We start from the raw sequence: 14,108 nt of genomic DNA on the forward strand, positions 1-14,108 counted from the left end.
GCACCTGAAGAGTGTGTTGAGATGGTGGAGGGCACTAACTTCTGGCTTGTATGAAGTCAAAGTTTGGAGAGAGTCCAAGGAGAGATTATGACAGGGAGACAAATACCAGTGATGAATAGGTTCATTAAAAAATTACATAAGAGCTAGTGTTTTTCCACTCGTATATTAAGATGGTGGAAATTCCCAAACCGGAGGGGCACATGAAATAAAATATTGGGGAAATTTCTTTTGAGGTATGAGAAAATGACAATTGGAAAAACAGAAATAATTAATATGATCATTAAAAAACAAGTTACATAAGAGATAAATGTCTTCCCGCTTGAAATATTGGGGACATCTCTTATCAAAAAGGTAAACTTTTGTATGCAAAAAAGATATATAAGGAATAAGCTTTTAGACCTTAGAGTGGGATCTTAAAATTTTGCCTCACAAGATATCTACAAGCTGTTGAAGAGAGAGCAACACAAGACAGCTGTAGTCAAGCTGGAGTGGCGCGCTCCCTCTGCGTGCCACTCCAGGATATGGATATGGAGGAGTGACGTACGCGGTGCGGACTCAGCTGAAGAAAGAGCCACGCAGAACAACTATAACCAAGCTGGAGTGGTAATTATAATCTATATTACTTGTAGAAGTAGGAAAAGTAACACATTATAAGTTTCCTTTTATTTTAATATCTTTTATGTCTCATTAAGGTACTATATAAGGTAGAAAAATGTAGAGAAGTTATCATAGTTAGATAAATATAATATTCTAGAAATAGTTTATTTTTAAATGTCAAGAAGGGGGAGCTATAGGATAAGGCTAAGGCCAAAGAGGATGGATATTGGAGGGGTGTACCTTGATTTTTAAACATCATGGTGGAAAGGTAAATTAGAAAGAGCTAGAGGGGTATATGTAACTTGCATGTGATTAGCAAACTGCAAAAGATGATATGTACACTGTAATCTGTATAACTATTCTTTTGATTGATTATAATAAAGTATATCTTACTATAATCATATGTGACAAAGAGTCTTTAGAGGAATACATTGAATACAGGACATCGATTACCAGATTTGCATCACACCCTTCACTTCGAGACTGGGCTGGAAGTTCAGTAGAACTTACCAGGGCTCCAGGACGTTCGGAGTACTTGAGTTCGTCCCCGAGACACCTCATGGTGAGGTACTGCTCGTGGGAACGTGAGGTCTGAGCTCGGCAAGGGGTCCGTGGCTCACGACAATGTACCCTGTATAGTTTCAAACTGATTAACTGCTAAATTGGGCTAGGATTACACAGTGAGCCAGCCAGCTGGGGGGGGGGGGGGGGGGGGCTACTGCGTAGCCACGGACACAGAGCGAGATATGACTTTACAGCTGATTTCTCCAGGACTCTCGATGTTTTATGCCAGAAGTGCATCTATTTGACCTAGAACATTAATTATAGCTGAGCTTATGAAAACGCAAGAAACCACAGTGAAAACTGTTGAAATGAGAGCAAAGAATGCTCCATACATTTACTCCCTTAGAAGAGAATAATTAATCAAATTTATTATGTCTGTATATTAGAAAAGAATATTAGAACTGAATATTAAATCAAATGTTTAGTATGTCTGTATATTTTCAAAGATTACTGCTGCTTAGTTTGTCTTATAAAAGCGAAAGATACAGAGTGACGTGTATGGATGACGTGTGTGTTAGAGGGGGGGCATCCAGAACTTTATGAGGTCTGGTAGTTTGCCAAGAGCAGGTGCGGGGTGAAGTGAGTTGTTCGTAGTTGGCAGAACGCCCTGAACTTTGTACAGAGTTGGCAGAGCCGTTGGCAATTTGCCACAATGACGTTGTGGGAGGAGCGTTGGGAGGAGTTACGATAAGAACAGTGTGGGTGATTTGCCAGAATAAGGTTTGAGGAGGAGTTCTAGGTGGAGTAACTGGGTCTCATTCATAAAATGTTAGTAAATCTATGTGCAGATTTGCACATAAATGTCCACGCTACTAAAAACCTACTCCTGATTCATGAACGCCGTGGGAAACTCAGATCTGACCGTAAACACGTGTGTATGATCATGAATGCCAATCCAAAAAAGTGAAAGCGCGCTTCCGGTAATCAGCAATTAGCATAAATCCCAGCCCATGAATAGGCAATGATTACCATATAAGGAGGTGTAGACGCATCTAGTCGACCTGTCAGTCATCATGGCGCAAAGAAGGAAAGAGAGAGAAAGAAAAAAAAAACTTTTCCGAAGCGGAGATCGAAATCATCTTGGGTGAAGTGGAGTCAAGAAAAAGTATTTTATTTTCTTCTGTCAGTAGTGGTGTTGTGACAGGGACAGGCAAAGCAAAGGCCTGGAAGGAGGTGACAGGTGCTGTTAATGTTGCCTCTGTAGACAATAGAACCATATCCAAGGTTCTGAAAACCATCACTGATAGCTTAGTGGTTAGTATAGTTTAACCTAGGTCGTACAGTCCCACCAAACAAACAGAACATTTGTGGGGGTTTCTCTTCGGATTGAATGAAGTGGAAACGGGAAACCAGTAATGTTATATTGTGCGATATGGTGCGTAATGGATATCAGTGTCGGAATGTAGAGCTATTTAACATTCATTTCAAGAAAGGATACAGATAACATATAGCCCACTGCAGTTTTGTATGCATCGTCTTCAAATTATTTGAATCTTAATAGCCTAAAGCTCTGTTTTATACTGTACAGCTCCAAACAACTCTTCAAGGGATCTGAATTTCTGTATGTTTACACTAGGACTTGGAACTATACTGTCCTCTCAGGTCCACTTTTGCACGTGTTCTTGTGTTTGATTTGCACTTTGTTGTATGTCGCTCTGGATAAGAGCGTCTGCTAAATGCCACGTAATGTAACGTAATGTAAAAATAAGTCAGTCTGCAGCCAACGTAAATTAGACATTTTTCAAATAAGATTTATTTAATGTTTCTTTCAAATGAAAAAAGAGCCACATATAAAACGAAAAAAAAACAAACGTTGTCTCATATTTCTAGCTGGCGAGTGCTCCTCCCATGATGTGGCTCCACCACCTGCTGCTGCCGCTGCTGCTCCTGCTGCACCCAGGTACCGAGGCCGAAGAGGTGATCCGGCTGTCCTTACGGATGAGGTCCTGAGAAATCAAGAAAGTCTACTTACAACAGTCAACCAAATCAACACGTCCCTCCAAGAAATTAACACTAGCTTGAAGGAAATCTGCAAGGCACTTTTGCGTCCTCAACAATAAAGTGTTATGTTGTCAGTATTGTGTGATGTCTGTGTTTTTACTACAAGATAATCAAGCTACTCTCTTTTACTCTGATAATTAAATATAGCCTATTTGTATACATTTTAAAGACATGAAAATGAACTGAGGTAGCCTACTGAAACAGGATGTTGTATATAAATATAAAACAAAATACAAATGAAACTAACTTTTTGCAAAGCTTGTTGGCCTAAAATGTGCACAGCTTATTCAGTCTTAGCAACACTTACCTTAAAATTGCTCTACAAGTCGCTGGCGTGTCTGTATAGCAGCCGCATTTCGAGGCCCAAGAGCTGGTTCCGGAGGCAGTCGTTCCTCTGCATTGGAGACTTCAGGCCCTGTTTAATGGCCACATTGTGCAGGACACAGCAGGCTAATATTATTTTGCACACCTTCCCGGGTGCATAAAGAAGGGTACCACCTTTATTGTCCAGGCAGATCCATCTTGCCTTCAAGACCCCGTTTGTGCGCTCCACAATGGCCTGAGTTGCAGTGTGTGCCTCATTGTATGCCAGCTCCTGTGGTGTCTGCGGGTTGGTCAGTGGGGTCATAAGCCACGGCGTCAGTGGGTAACCCCTATCCCCTATGGATATAGAAGGGTAAGTCCTGCGTATTGTTTACATAACAGAGCGCAATATGAATTAAAATGTAAATTTCCAATAGTGACAAGCATTATTTATGTGCATTCTTGAATTTACACAAGCACTACGCGTGGTCAGCAGCAGGTGTAGATTTTGTTAGTAGCTACGAAAAGATCGGAGCTACTAAAATATTGATGAATGCCAAAAACCCGTAAATTTCCCTCTACTCACATTTTACACACAAATTCGTTCTGCTCACGTTTCATGAATGAGACCCACTGTGTATAAAATGGGTGTAAAAATGACAGTCGGGGTTCAGTTCTGGAGAGCTGATCCAGCTTTATGCACATGTGCTAATAAAGTCTGATTTTCCTGAAGATCTTGCTGCCATGGTGTCGTCTTTTCCCCCGCAAAGATGTTTTTCGACAAATTGAAGATTTGGACTCTACGACACCACGTCTTCTGATTCCACTATCCCCAACTATTGATTGGTTTCGGAGTCCATTACTTTTTTCTCTTATCCTTCTTGAATTAAACCTGGAGTTCAAATGCCTTCTGTGGCTGTCACACAACAACAAATAAAGAATTATGTTGCTCATACTTTAATGTCTTCTCTCGTCCTCATTGCTCAGTTCCCATCTTGGGCCCATCTTCCCTGCTTGGTTTTTTGCTCTGTTTTTATATCCCCACTTAAAAGTTGTGCAAACCAAAGACTCCTTTCACTGCTGCACATGTAGCATGGTTAGCTCAGCTAGTTCGCTAGTAAGCATGGTGAAGTGTAGTAAAAGCGAAGGCTGGTAGCAGGTTATCGCGCGACAACACTCCCTAATGACATAACCCTCATATTCAAAAGAACGTTGTTGCCCTTGGCTAGAGGCGAGTTTGTCTTTAGCTGACTGGTAACGCGTTCGTTCAACAAATAATAAGTGAGAGGCCGGGGTTCAAATCGCACCTCGGACTCAGGCAATTTCTCACCTGTTACACACATTCCTACTCCTGATGGATAAGGCCCCTCAGAACACCACTGGGCCTCGTTAAAAAACAATTGAATAGAAAAACCTCACTGCAGGAAAATCCCGGTCTCTGATTGGTGTCCTTATCGACCTGCAGGCGTGTATTTGTGCCAACTAGGCTCTCTCTCGGTAGTGTGCAGTTGCAAGTCAGAGGTCCTCTTGGGTCACCCGAGCGATGACACAGCATCAGAAAGCCCTCCTGACTGATTTACAGGCTGATTGGCCTGCTCTGCCCACTGCAGATTGCTGCAAGCAGGGCTTCCCAGTTTTGCAGAAGAGCAGTTTCACATCCTGCGGAGTGGCTCTGCTTAATTAGAGTGAGGGGGAGGTAGTAATGTACCTTCCAGCAAAGCACTACTTCCATTTATTTGATAAATATACAGCAATTATTTAAATAAAATGCATATAATCAGAATAAACATTGCAACACTCGGGGCAAATATACAATCCACTGCCATTCTAAGATTAAATACATTGCTTATGCAAAGTTTTCAAGCGTTTACCTACACATTTATTTATGCAGTCAATGTAAATTGATTGGAGCCAACTATCAATTCATCTTCAACACAAATGAAAGGATTTCATCTTGAAAGGATATTTACATTTTGATTTGTCAATTAAAAAAAAAAAGTCTGAATAAAACTTGCATAAAACAGTTTTATTTAACAATGCCCCAAACCCAGCATAGATTTATTTAAATACTTTCACATAAAGCATTTGGTTGTGGACATTTAACAGCGTTGTGTGTTAGAGGTACATATTTGTTCAAGTTCATGAAATAACTACACCCAACATGGCAAAAGGTTACATTAAAAGTAAAGTGTAAGTTATTGACGGGAATCACATTCCAGTTTTGGGAACCATTTAAAGAGAACGGTCTTAGCATTCTGCATTGCCCAGAAACATTCTGGTACCATAAATAATTATTGCTAAGCATATTTTAACTACCAGACAATAGATTAAGAAAACTTGTATAAAAATGCAGAACCTCTGAACTGTACCTGCATGCTCTGGAAGCACTGGTCTATGGGTATACAAAATATACAAAAAAAAAATGCATTGAAAACACGCATTAATATATAGATAGGAATTTAAAAAGTATTCATCAAGGACATTTAAAGATTGCCTTCATCCATTAATACAAGTCATTGTAGTCAGTCGCCTGACTTCCACTCCCGCAGAGAGAGAGAGAAAAAAAGAAAAGATTTACACATTCTGTTGCTAAGGCAATTTTCAGTATTTTAAAATGGTCTCAATAGGGTTGTATCACTTGCATTTTCCCTTCTTAGGACACTCCAAACCCAGGGAAATGAAAAGCACGGGACGCGTACAGTGCATCAGTGTTTGAGCCAGGGGTGGGCCTCGATGGAAGCTCTACTGCGGTCTCCGTAGTCGTACAGCAGCTCCTCCCCGTCCTCAATGTCTCTGGAGGCCACCAAGATGAGATGAGGCCTGCCCTTGATGTCGTGCAGTTTGGTTTGACAGTTGCCGTTTTTACTGTGGTTGATCAGTCTTCCCAGGCGACTGGTTTCGGGCGTGGCGTCCACACTGGAACAGAAGTGCTGATTTAAGGAAGCGGCGAGATCTGCGTTCACTAATTGTTTATGCATACCGTAATCACCCAGAGGTGTCATTTCATTTTTTAAATTTTTTTATTTAAAAAATAAATAGTTTCTGCATTCATTGAATGGTGCATTTTCAGAATAGGCCTTCCAGATATTGCTTTAGCCACAAGGTTAATTAGTAGCGGTTTGTTAAATTTGAGTGAGACTTGATGGTAAATGGTAAATGGTTGGCATTTATATAGCGCCTTTATCCAAAGCGCTGTATAATTGATGCTTCTCATTCACCCATTCATACACACACTCACACACCGACGGCGATTGGCTGCCATGCAAGGCGCTGACCAGCTCGTCAGGAGCATTTGGGGGTTAGGTGTCTTGCTCAGGGACACTTCGACACCGCCCGGGCGGGGGATCAAACTGGCAACCCTCCGACTGCCAGACGACTGCTCTTACTGCCTGAGCCATGTCGCCATGTCGCCCACTGATCATGGTTGTGTGTAGGCCACTTCTCACACACACTTGTCCAACACTGCTTTCTGTAACAGGGGTTGCGCAACACCATGCAAGTACAACCATTTCATATATAATCTAAGAATTACAACTGGTTATTATTTTAAAATTTTTATATTTTTTGTGTTTTTAAGGGCCTTCATTTTGATGCCGATACTAAAAAGAATTTGTATTATTGGTCCCAGTATTAAAGTTGAATGATAAAAAGGGCCAGTGTGGGGACTCACCAGTATGTTTTGCTCTGATACTGGAAGTAGTACATATAGCAGCCGGTGGAAGGGTCTTGTGCGTATTTAGCTTCTCTCTTTTTGGCGTCGGTGATTTGCAGCAGGTCCCCGTGATACTCCACGACGAACTGGCCTTTCCGGAAACTTCTGCTGGCAAAAACCCCCCTTCCTTTCCCCTCAATGTGCTGCACCTGTTGAGGTTTCACACTCGTTATTAACCATTCAGCTTACGTGGCAGTGGAAATTTCAGACCCCAGATCGCTACTCTTGATCCACAGCCTTACACCGATTACCACCATACTACTGTACAATACTAGAATACTGTAATTTACCTCCATTCCTTCTTCAGTCCCACTCATGATCAGCTCATCAATGTGTTTCTTTTCTTCACACTGTTGACACACATTGAGCATGAGGTGTGTGTCATTTGGTTTTGAGCACATGCATTGCTCTTCCTTTGCATTCTTTTAGCACACGCTGCTATCCATAGTGACTTGTAAGGCAACTTCTCAATCTTACGACTCCAGAGTAAACGAGTCACGTGTTTATTCTTTTCATGTTGATAGTAGAGACACAAACTGAACACTTTGTGTATTGCATTAATTGCCATACAATCACTATGCATAAATTCTGTATGTCAATGCTGGGCTGGATAGTACAAAGACAAAGAATACGGTTAAATATTTTAAATATCTTGCAAAAAAGATATACAGATTCTCCCCTTTTAAGACCTTTTCTAACATAAGTAAAATATTGAGATGCGTACTTGGGTCTACACTCAGTGAGCACTTTATTAGGCAGACCTGTACACCAGCTTGTTAATGCAAATATTTAATCAGCCAATCATGTGGCAGCAACTAAATGTGTGAAATCATGCAAACATTGATCAAGTCTAGCAGCTTTTCAGACCAAATGTCAGTATGGGGAAGAAATGTGACCTAAGAGACTTTGACTGTGGAATGATTGTTGGTGCCAGACAGAGTGCTTTGAATATCTCAAAAACTGTTGATCTCCTGGGATTTTCACACACAGATTTCCGACAATGGTGTGAAAAACAAAAAACATCCAGTGAGCAGCAGTTCTGAGGGCAAAAACATGTTGTTAATGAGAGAGGTTAGTAGAGATGGGCCAGACAGGAAGGTGAAAGTAATGCAAAAAATACCACAAATTACAACAGTGGTATGCAAAAGAGCATCTCTGAACGCACAACGCATCATAACTAAGTGGATAAGCTACAGCAGCAGAATAAGTAATAAGTAAAAAATAAAATAAAAAACCTAATAAAGTGCTCAGTGAGTGTATATTCTATGTGCCTTTACAGTTTGGAAAAATCACAATGGATCTAGAGACCGAGTTTCTGCTGTTAATTACACAGATGGATATCTACTGTCGTAGGAGACAGAATCAAAGCAATCAGGTGACACTTTGAGAGGCCTTGGTTTGAGTCATGTGATTAAAATGACTTAATTCGCTTTCAAAACATTGCATCCAAAGACCTTAAAATATTTAGATTTTGATGAACAAGTCTGTTGACTGGGCATAATGACCGATTTCACCGACAGTCACTGATGCCAAATTCAATCTTTCAGCTTCATCTCACATTATTGCACCCCAAAGGCCATCTTTAAATTGGTTTCTTTTGTTTTTTTAACTTAATAGAGCTCTTGGCAAAACATAAATACATTTCAAGAGAAAATGAGCAGTGACTTTGTATTAAAAAAATAAAATAAAATTATACAGCAGCTCAGAAAGTTAGCTACATAGGAAATGCATGTTTTTTAATGCGTGTCAAACAGCTCCTGTTAATAGTGACCCGTTTGGTTACTATTTAAAATGCATCTGCAAACAGGCTGATGTATGGACAGTACTGTGAATGTCACTTGTGGATGAAAACTGTGATGCTTCCTGCAACCATGCAGCTGACCTTCAGCTCTGTTTTGGACTTCCTGGAACTCCTCCTTATGGGATAAAACTCTGTCAGCTTCCTGTTCTGGGAGTTTTTGTAGTCTGCTCTGTGGAAAAAAAAAAAATCGAAAAATGGTTCTCTGTGATCAGGCAGCAATGGCCTATTTCCAGCATACCTTTACAATCTCACCTAATTAACCTAATTTCATATTCTTATTCTTTGAAACACAAAGTAGCAGCTTAAGATGTTTTCAACCATGTATTTCATATACATGTGTGTGTGTACAATTAAATGCTAGAAGCTTCCATTTTATACCCTTGCCAAGAGGGAGGAATAAACGAGGGAGCAGGGGAATATAATTGCTCCCTCCCCTTTCATGATTCAGAACCTAACCCTAGTTGGCGTGGCCTCCATATTTCACCCTGGCATTTTGGGAAATGATCCCTTTGAAGCAGGGGAAGGGAATGTCAAGAACAAAGCGTAAAATTTGAAATGGACCCCCCCCAGCCCATCGAACACACTCTGGCCACAGCAGGCCCGCCCCGCCCCGCCCCGCCCCGCCCCGCCAAGCCGCAGGGAGGCCCTTACGTTCTCAGGGTGGCTTTCGTCCCCTTGGCCTTGCTGAAGCTTGTCTTCTTCTTGTGGCCGCGGATGTGGGGGGCGGCGTTGTTGCCTGCAGAGGTCTCTGCCACCGTGTGGAAATACGCTTCAGCACAGTGAGGCTGTCCACCCCGCCTCCCTGGTGTACCACAGAAGAAGAGGGCCGATCAGGCGGGTTCACTCCACACCTACTTGAAGACACCTCTGGGTGATTCATTTTTACACTGTGGCGTATGCGGATTAGATGTATATATTGATACATCTGAACAATTGTTTTGGTTTTATTCTTGACACACACCTGCAGAAGTGAGTTAACCTGGTATAAAAGTAAAGCAACATTATCCTACAAATTGTTCAATGAAGTCAATGTGATGCAAGGCATCATCTCCCCTTGTACCGTTGTGGAAATGGCCAGGATTTCAAAATCCTCCTAAATCAGACTACTACTACTGTACAATATGTGCAGAAATTGAACGCAGGACTGCTCAGTGGTGTCGGATGAAATTGTCATTCGGCCAATTTTGTCGACTTACACAGCCGAAAATATGTTAATTGATAACTGCACATGCATGATGCAGATTAGATTTTTTAAATTTATTTATAAATAAGCCCACATCCTTGTTCTTCTAGGGTGTTAGTAATATTATTATCGAGCGGGCTATTATTATCAACCAATATTACAGAAAACTTGGACGCATCTGATGGGGAATGAGCGGCTTAAAGTATACTGTACCTTGGCCGTACATCTGCGTGTCCCCATGGGTCGTCCGCTTTCCGGGGTTCTCATCGCGGAGAAGAGAGTGGGACTTGTCGGGGTTCGGAAAATGGGGATTCGCAGGCTGACCATTACATGCGACGTCCTATAATGCGAAGACCTTAAACGTTAATACTAACAGAAACGTATTGCGCAACAACCGCGGAACACAGAGGGGCGTGATCAGACATCGTTTCGAAACGATGCATCCATCTACGGTTTTAACTTTCTAGTTTTAACTTCATTACATGTTTAATAGGCACATTGGCGTAGTTTAACTTCATATTTGTACTACGTGTTAAATGCTGGACAGCGTCTACTTCCAAACTGGCACAGGTCAAAAATAATCAGCCAAGTGACACAAATTTGGCAAAACTCGAATGGCCGTGATGTTGCGTTTGATCATAAAGTTGCAACCAAGGCCTAAGACCACACATTGTATTTCGTGACGCAATCCGCAGAAGCCAGCGTTAATGCCACAATCAACAACCACACTGTAATGCAGTCGTCCAAGAGTGCTGGGGAAACGGGCCTCCTGTCAGCTGGCTATCTGGACAATTGGCTGGAACACCGCGGAAAAAAATACTCGGCGCAAAATTTCTGAATACTTTCGAAACACTTCGCCGGGTAATATCGTTCACTGTTCACGAAGCACTTTATATTTTACTTGCAAGGAAACCAAATCATAAAATACATGAATTTCCTAACTAGCTCTTCAAACACTAGGTGGCTAAGCTAACTTTATATTGAAACAATGGCCACCTGGCCGGCTAAATACCACAACGTTAAATTTAACAATAATTCTAAGGAAAATGTAAGCCCGCAATTTGAATACAGCTTGACGTGTCCTCCCGTTTAACCGTTCTTTGAATGCCTTTTCATTTTACCAAATTAATAATGTAGCTAGCTACCACACCATTAAAGTGAACAGCTATCGACATACCCCGTTCATTTCTGGCTTGTGTTCTTTTATCCCTTTCTCTTCTGTGCAAGTGGCGTCTTCGGGTTTACTTTTAGTGGCGGTCGAGACTGCGTTTATTTCCTTGAGGCATGAAATTTAAGACATTTTATCCAGTTGTTTCGATTTTATCACTCCCTCTAGGTTTCCGAGTCTGTCACTATTGTTTTGCTTTTATTCTTAAACCAAAGCAGTTTTCACAGTTCCTCCCCTCCGCCATGTCTTTAGCTGAACTCAGAGCTGAAAAGCACCACGTGAACATTTAAAGGGACTGTGCAGCGCGAGCTGTGCATCTTCCGGCAGGGGGCAGTCCGAATCCTACTGGTTGTACAGTGCAAGCTTGTCATTCAATGTCATGTCGTTAGCTCCAGTATAAATTTCAGTCTTTGAAGTTGCAAAACGTCGAACTTGATCACTTGTGGCAAAGTGATTGGAGGACAGTCTAGCACTAAAATTGTTCAGAATCTCAAAAACAGTTTCCAGTCGTAATTACTGGTATTTTACACAGTTCTGAGTATCCATGTTCAGGGGTGCATAAGTCAATATTTTCCTGATCAACATTTGTTCATCACCAAACCTTTCTGTATATATGGTGTGAAATATTGACACAACCAAGTGTAAATTAAGTGCTTGAAATTATTTTCTACGTATGATCGCTAGCTGTGCTCTTAATAGGAGTTCAAATGAACATTATGGTTTAAAACATTCAGACTGGTCAAAAGGTATTCTGGAACCAATTACACTTAAGAGTTATGAGTTGAAAGAGTTGAACTCTTAGCCACAGGCTTTATGAGCCACATCTGAAGCTTGTGGACAGAGAGGATATGAGCAAAATATGTGAATCACTTTGCAATGCCTCTGAGTAATCCACATAAATATACCATAACCCTTTCTAACATGATATACATCCCTGCTGAATATTAACACATTGGTCATAGTCATACTGACTGATACTGCTATGTAACAAATATATTTTACCTTCTATTGAAAACGTAGTGTAATATATTGAATAATTATTTTGTATTTTTTTGCATAATGTGGATATTTTGTGTACATTCTGTTTCTTGTATATCTGCTATTTAGTTTGTATTCAGGAAAGCATAAAATTATTTTGCACAAGTACTTATGCACAAGTTTGTGATATAAATTTGGTCTTTGATGTTTTTTTCTGCATTGGTGTGTCAGTCAAAAGAGCAAATTTGAGATTTTCAAGCATTACTTTCCCCCCAAAAAAATAAAAAAATGTAATTACTAAATATTTTTTCCATTTCATTAAAAAAGTTAAAGCAACATATTAAGCAATAGACCAATTTTCTGATAAAAAAATGTATCATGGCTGTCATGGATTACCTGGAAGGCTGAAGGAAAGTGAGACAGCCAAAGTCTGCAGAATAACTGCAGAGAAGAAGTTGAAAAAGGGTCAGTAAATAGCACATTTTGTGATATTTTAAAACTTTTCACTGAGTTCTGTAAAGGGAAGATGCTTTCAAAAAACAATGAAATGAAAAGTTTAAAATATTTTACCACAAACAGCAGTAAACGGAGTAGTCGTAAAAGTGGTCCTGGAGAAACTTCATTTATCTTCCCTAAATGTGTTAAATATTGTGGAATGACAAGTTCATTTGAGTTGAATACATTTGAATATATAGAGGCTCCAAATATATACAGTATTCCAGTGCATGCCATTATATCCTCATTTTTGTTTCAAAATGAAATCTGTTTATTGCATTCAGGTGTGTCCATGTTATAAATTACAATAGATTTTGTTGTGTACAGTTTGTATATTTTTGAGCATGTTCAGAATGCAGCTGACAATAACTGAACTTACACCAAAGAGGTAACACACACACACACACACACACACACATCTGTGTACATACACAGGTATGGGCACACAGACCCACAGTCCTCAAAGTTTGATATTTACCATTAATATACTCATGTGTGATTCAATTTAACATGGTGTGGTTTCCCTTGTCATTGAGACTGACCAATAGAAACAGGTGTGACCAATCCAAGTTTCAAAATAAGACTTTGTACGATTGCTTGGAATGGATGGATTAAATAATCACAAAAATACTCAGCCAGTGGAATGCATTCCACTAATGCCGATTGCAGTTATGACTATTGTCCTTGTGTTGGTGTCTCCCCCTGCATTGCATTTCTCTTTCCGGAAGCATGTATTGTCAGTCATGACTAAGCACGGCAACCAGCAGGACTTATGTGCAATTCCATGGAAACGACTGACTCATCATTATCCTGTTCAATTGAGAGTGGTCAGACAGGACTGGGCGCATGTCTTTTTAGTGATGTCAGAGGTTATCAGAAAACTGATTGTTATTCTTCAACAGCATTATACCTGTGCGTTGTGCAGTCATTTCTGTGTAGGCTGTGTTTGTGCATCTATATGAAAGAGAGATTTACCACCATTTATAAGATAACTGTGACAGTAATAGATAGGTTTGGGATACATAACACAAATATTTAAGTGTTCAATTTTTTATCTAAATACAACAAACGGTCCACAGAAACCACCACTTTTTTTGGCTTTAATTGGATTAACTTCCCTACACATACAGAACCTCCTCTGTATATTGAGGATTATTGGATAATCTACTTTAGAGACTATGACAATTCTTTTTTTAAGTCATGTAGGAAATTAAAGATAGAAAACGAATATATGGTATAGGCGCAAACATCACATTCATACATGCATCATGTAAAATGAACCAATATATTTGAATACTGCAGGCTG

The 14,108-nt window shown here is 40.3% G+C and overlaps 1 protein-coding gene across 1 annotated transcript; it reads right to left on the reverse strand.

Annotated features, from left to right (window-relative positions):
• Positions 1-5,476: 5,476 nt before the first annotated feature.
• kmt5aa (lysine methyltransferase 5Aa) lies at positions 5,477-11,589 on the reverse strand. The gene is made up of 7 exons (XM_061262979.1): positions 11,339-11,589; positions 10,375-10,501; positions 9,630-9,780; positions 9,060-9,147; positions 7,468-7,527; positions 7,136-7,326; positions 5,477-6,381 (listed from the first exon to the last, which is right to left on the reverse strand). Exons 1-7 carry the CDS (start codon positions 11,345-11,347, stop codon positions 6,171-6,173), a joined length of 837 nt encoding a protein of 278 aa, XP_061118963.1. The 5' UTR covers positions 11,348-11,589; the 3' UTR covers positions 5,477-6,170.
• Between the last annotated feature and the right edge of the window lie 2,519 nt (positions 11,590-14,108).

Source organism: Conger conger, chromosome 12 (genome assembly GCF_963514075.1).
Source record: "Conger conger chromosome 12, fConCon1.1, whole genome shotgun sequence".
Taxonomy (NCBI): domain Eukaryota; kingdom Metazoa; phylum Chordata; class Actinopteri; order Anguilliformes; family Congridae; genus Conger; species Conger conger.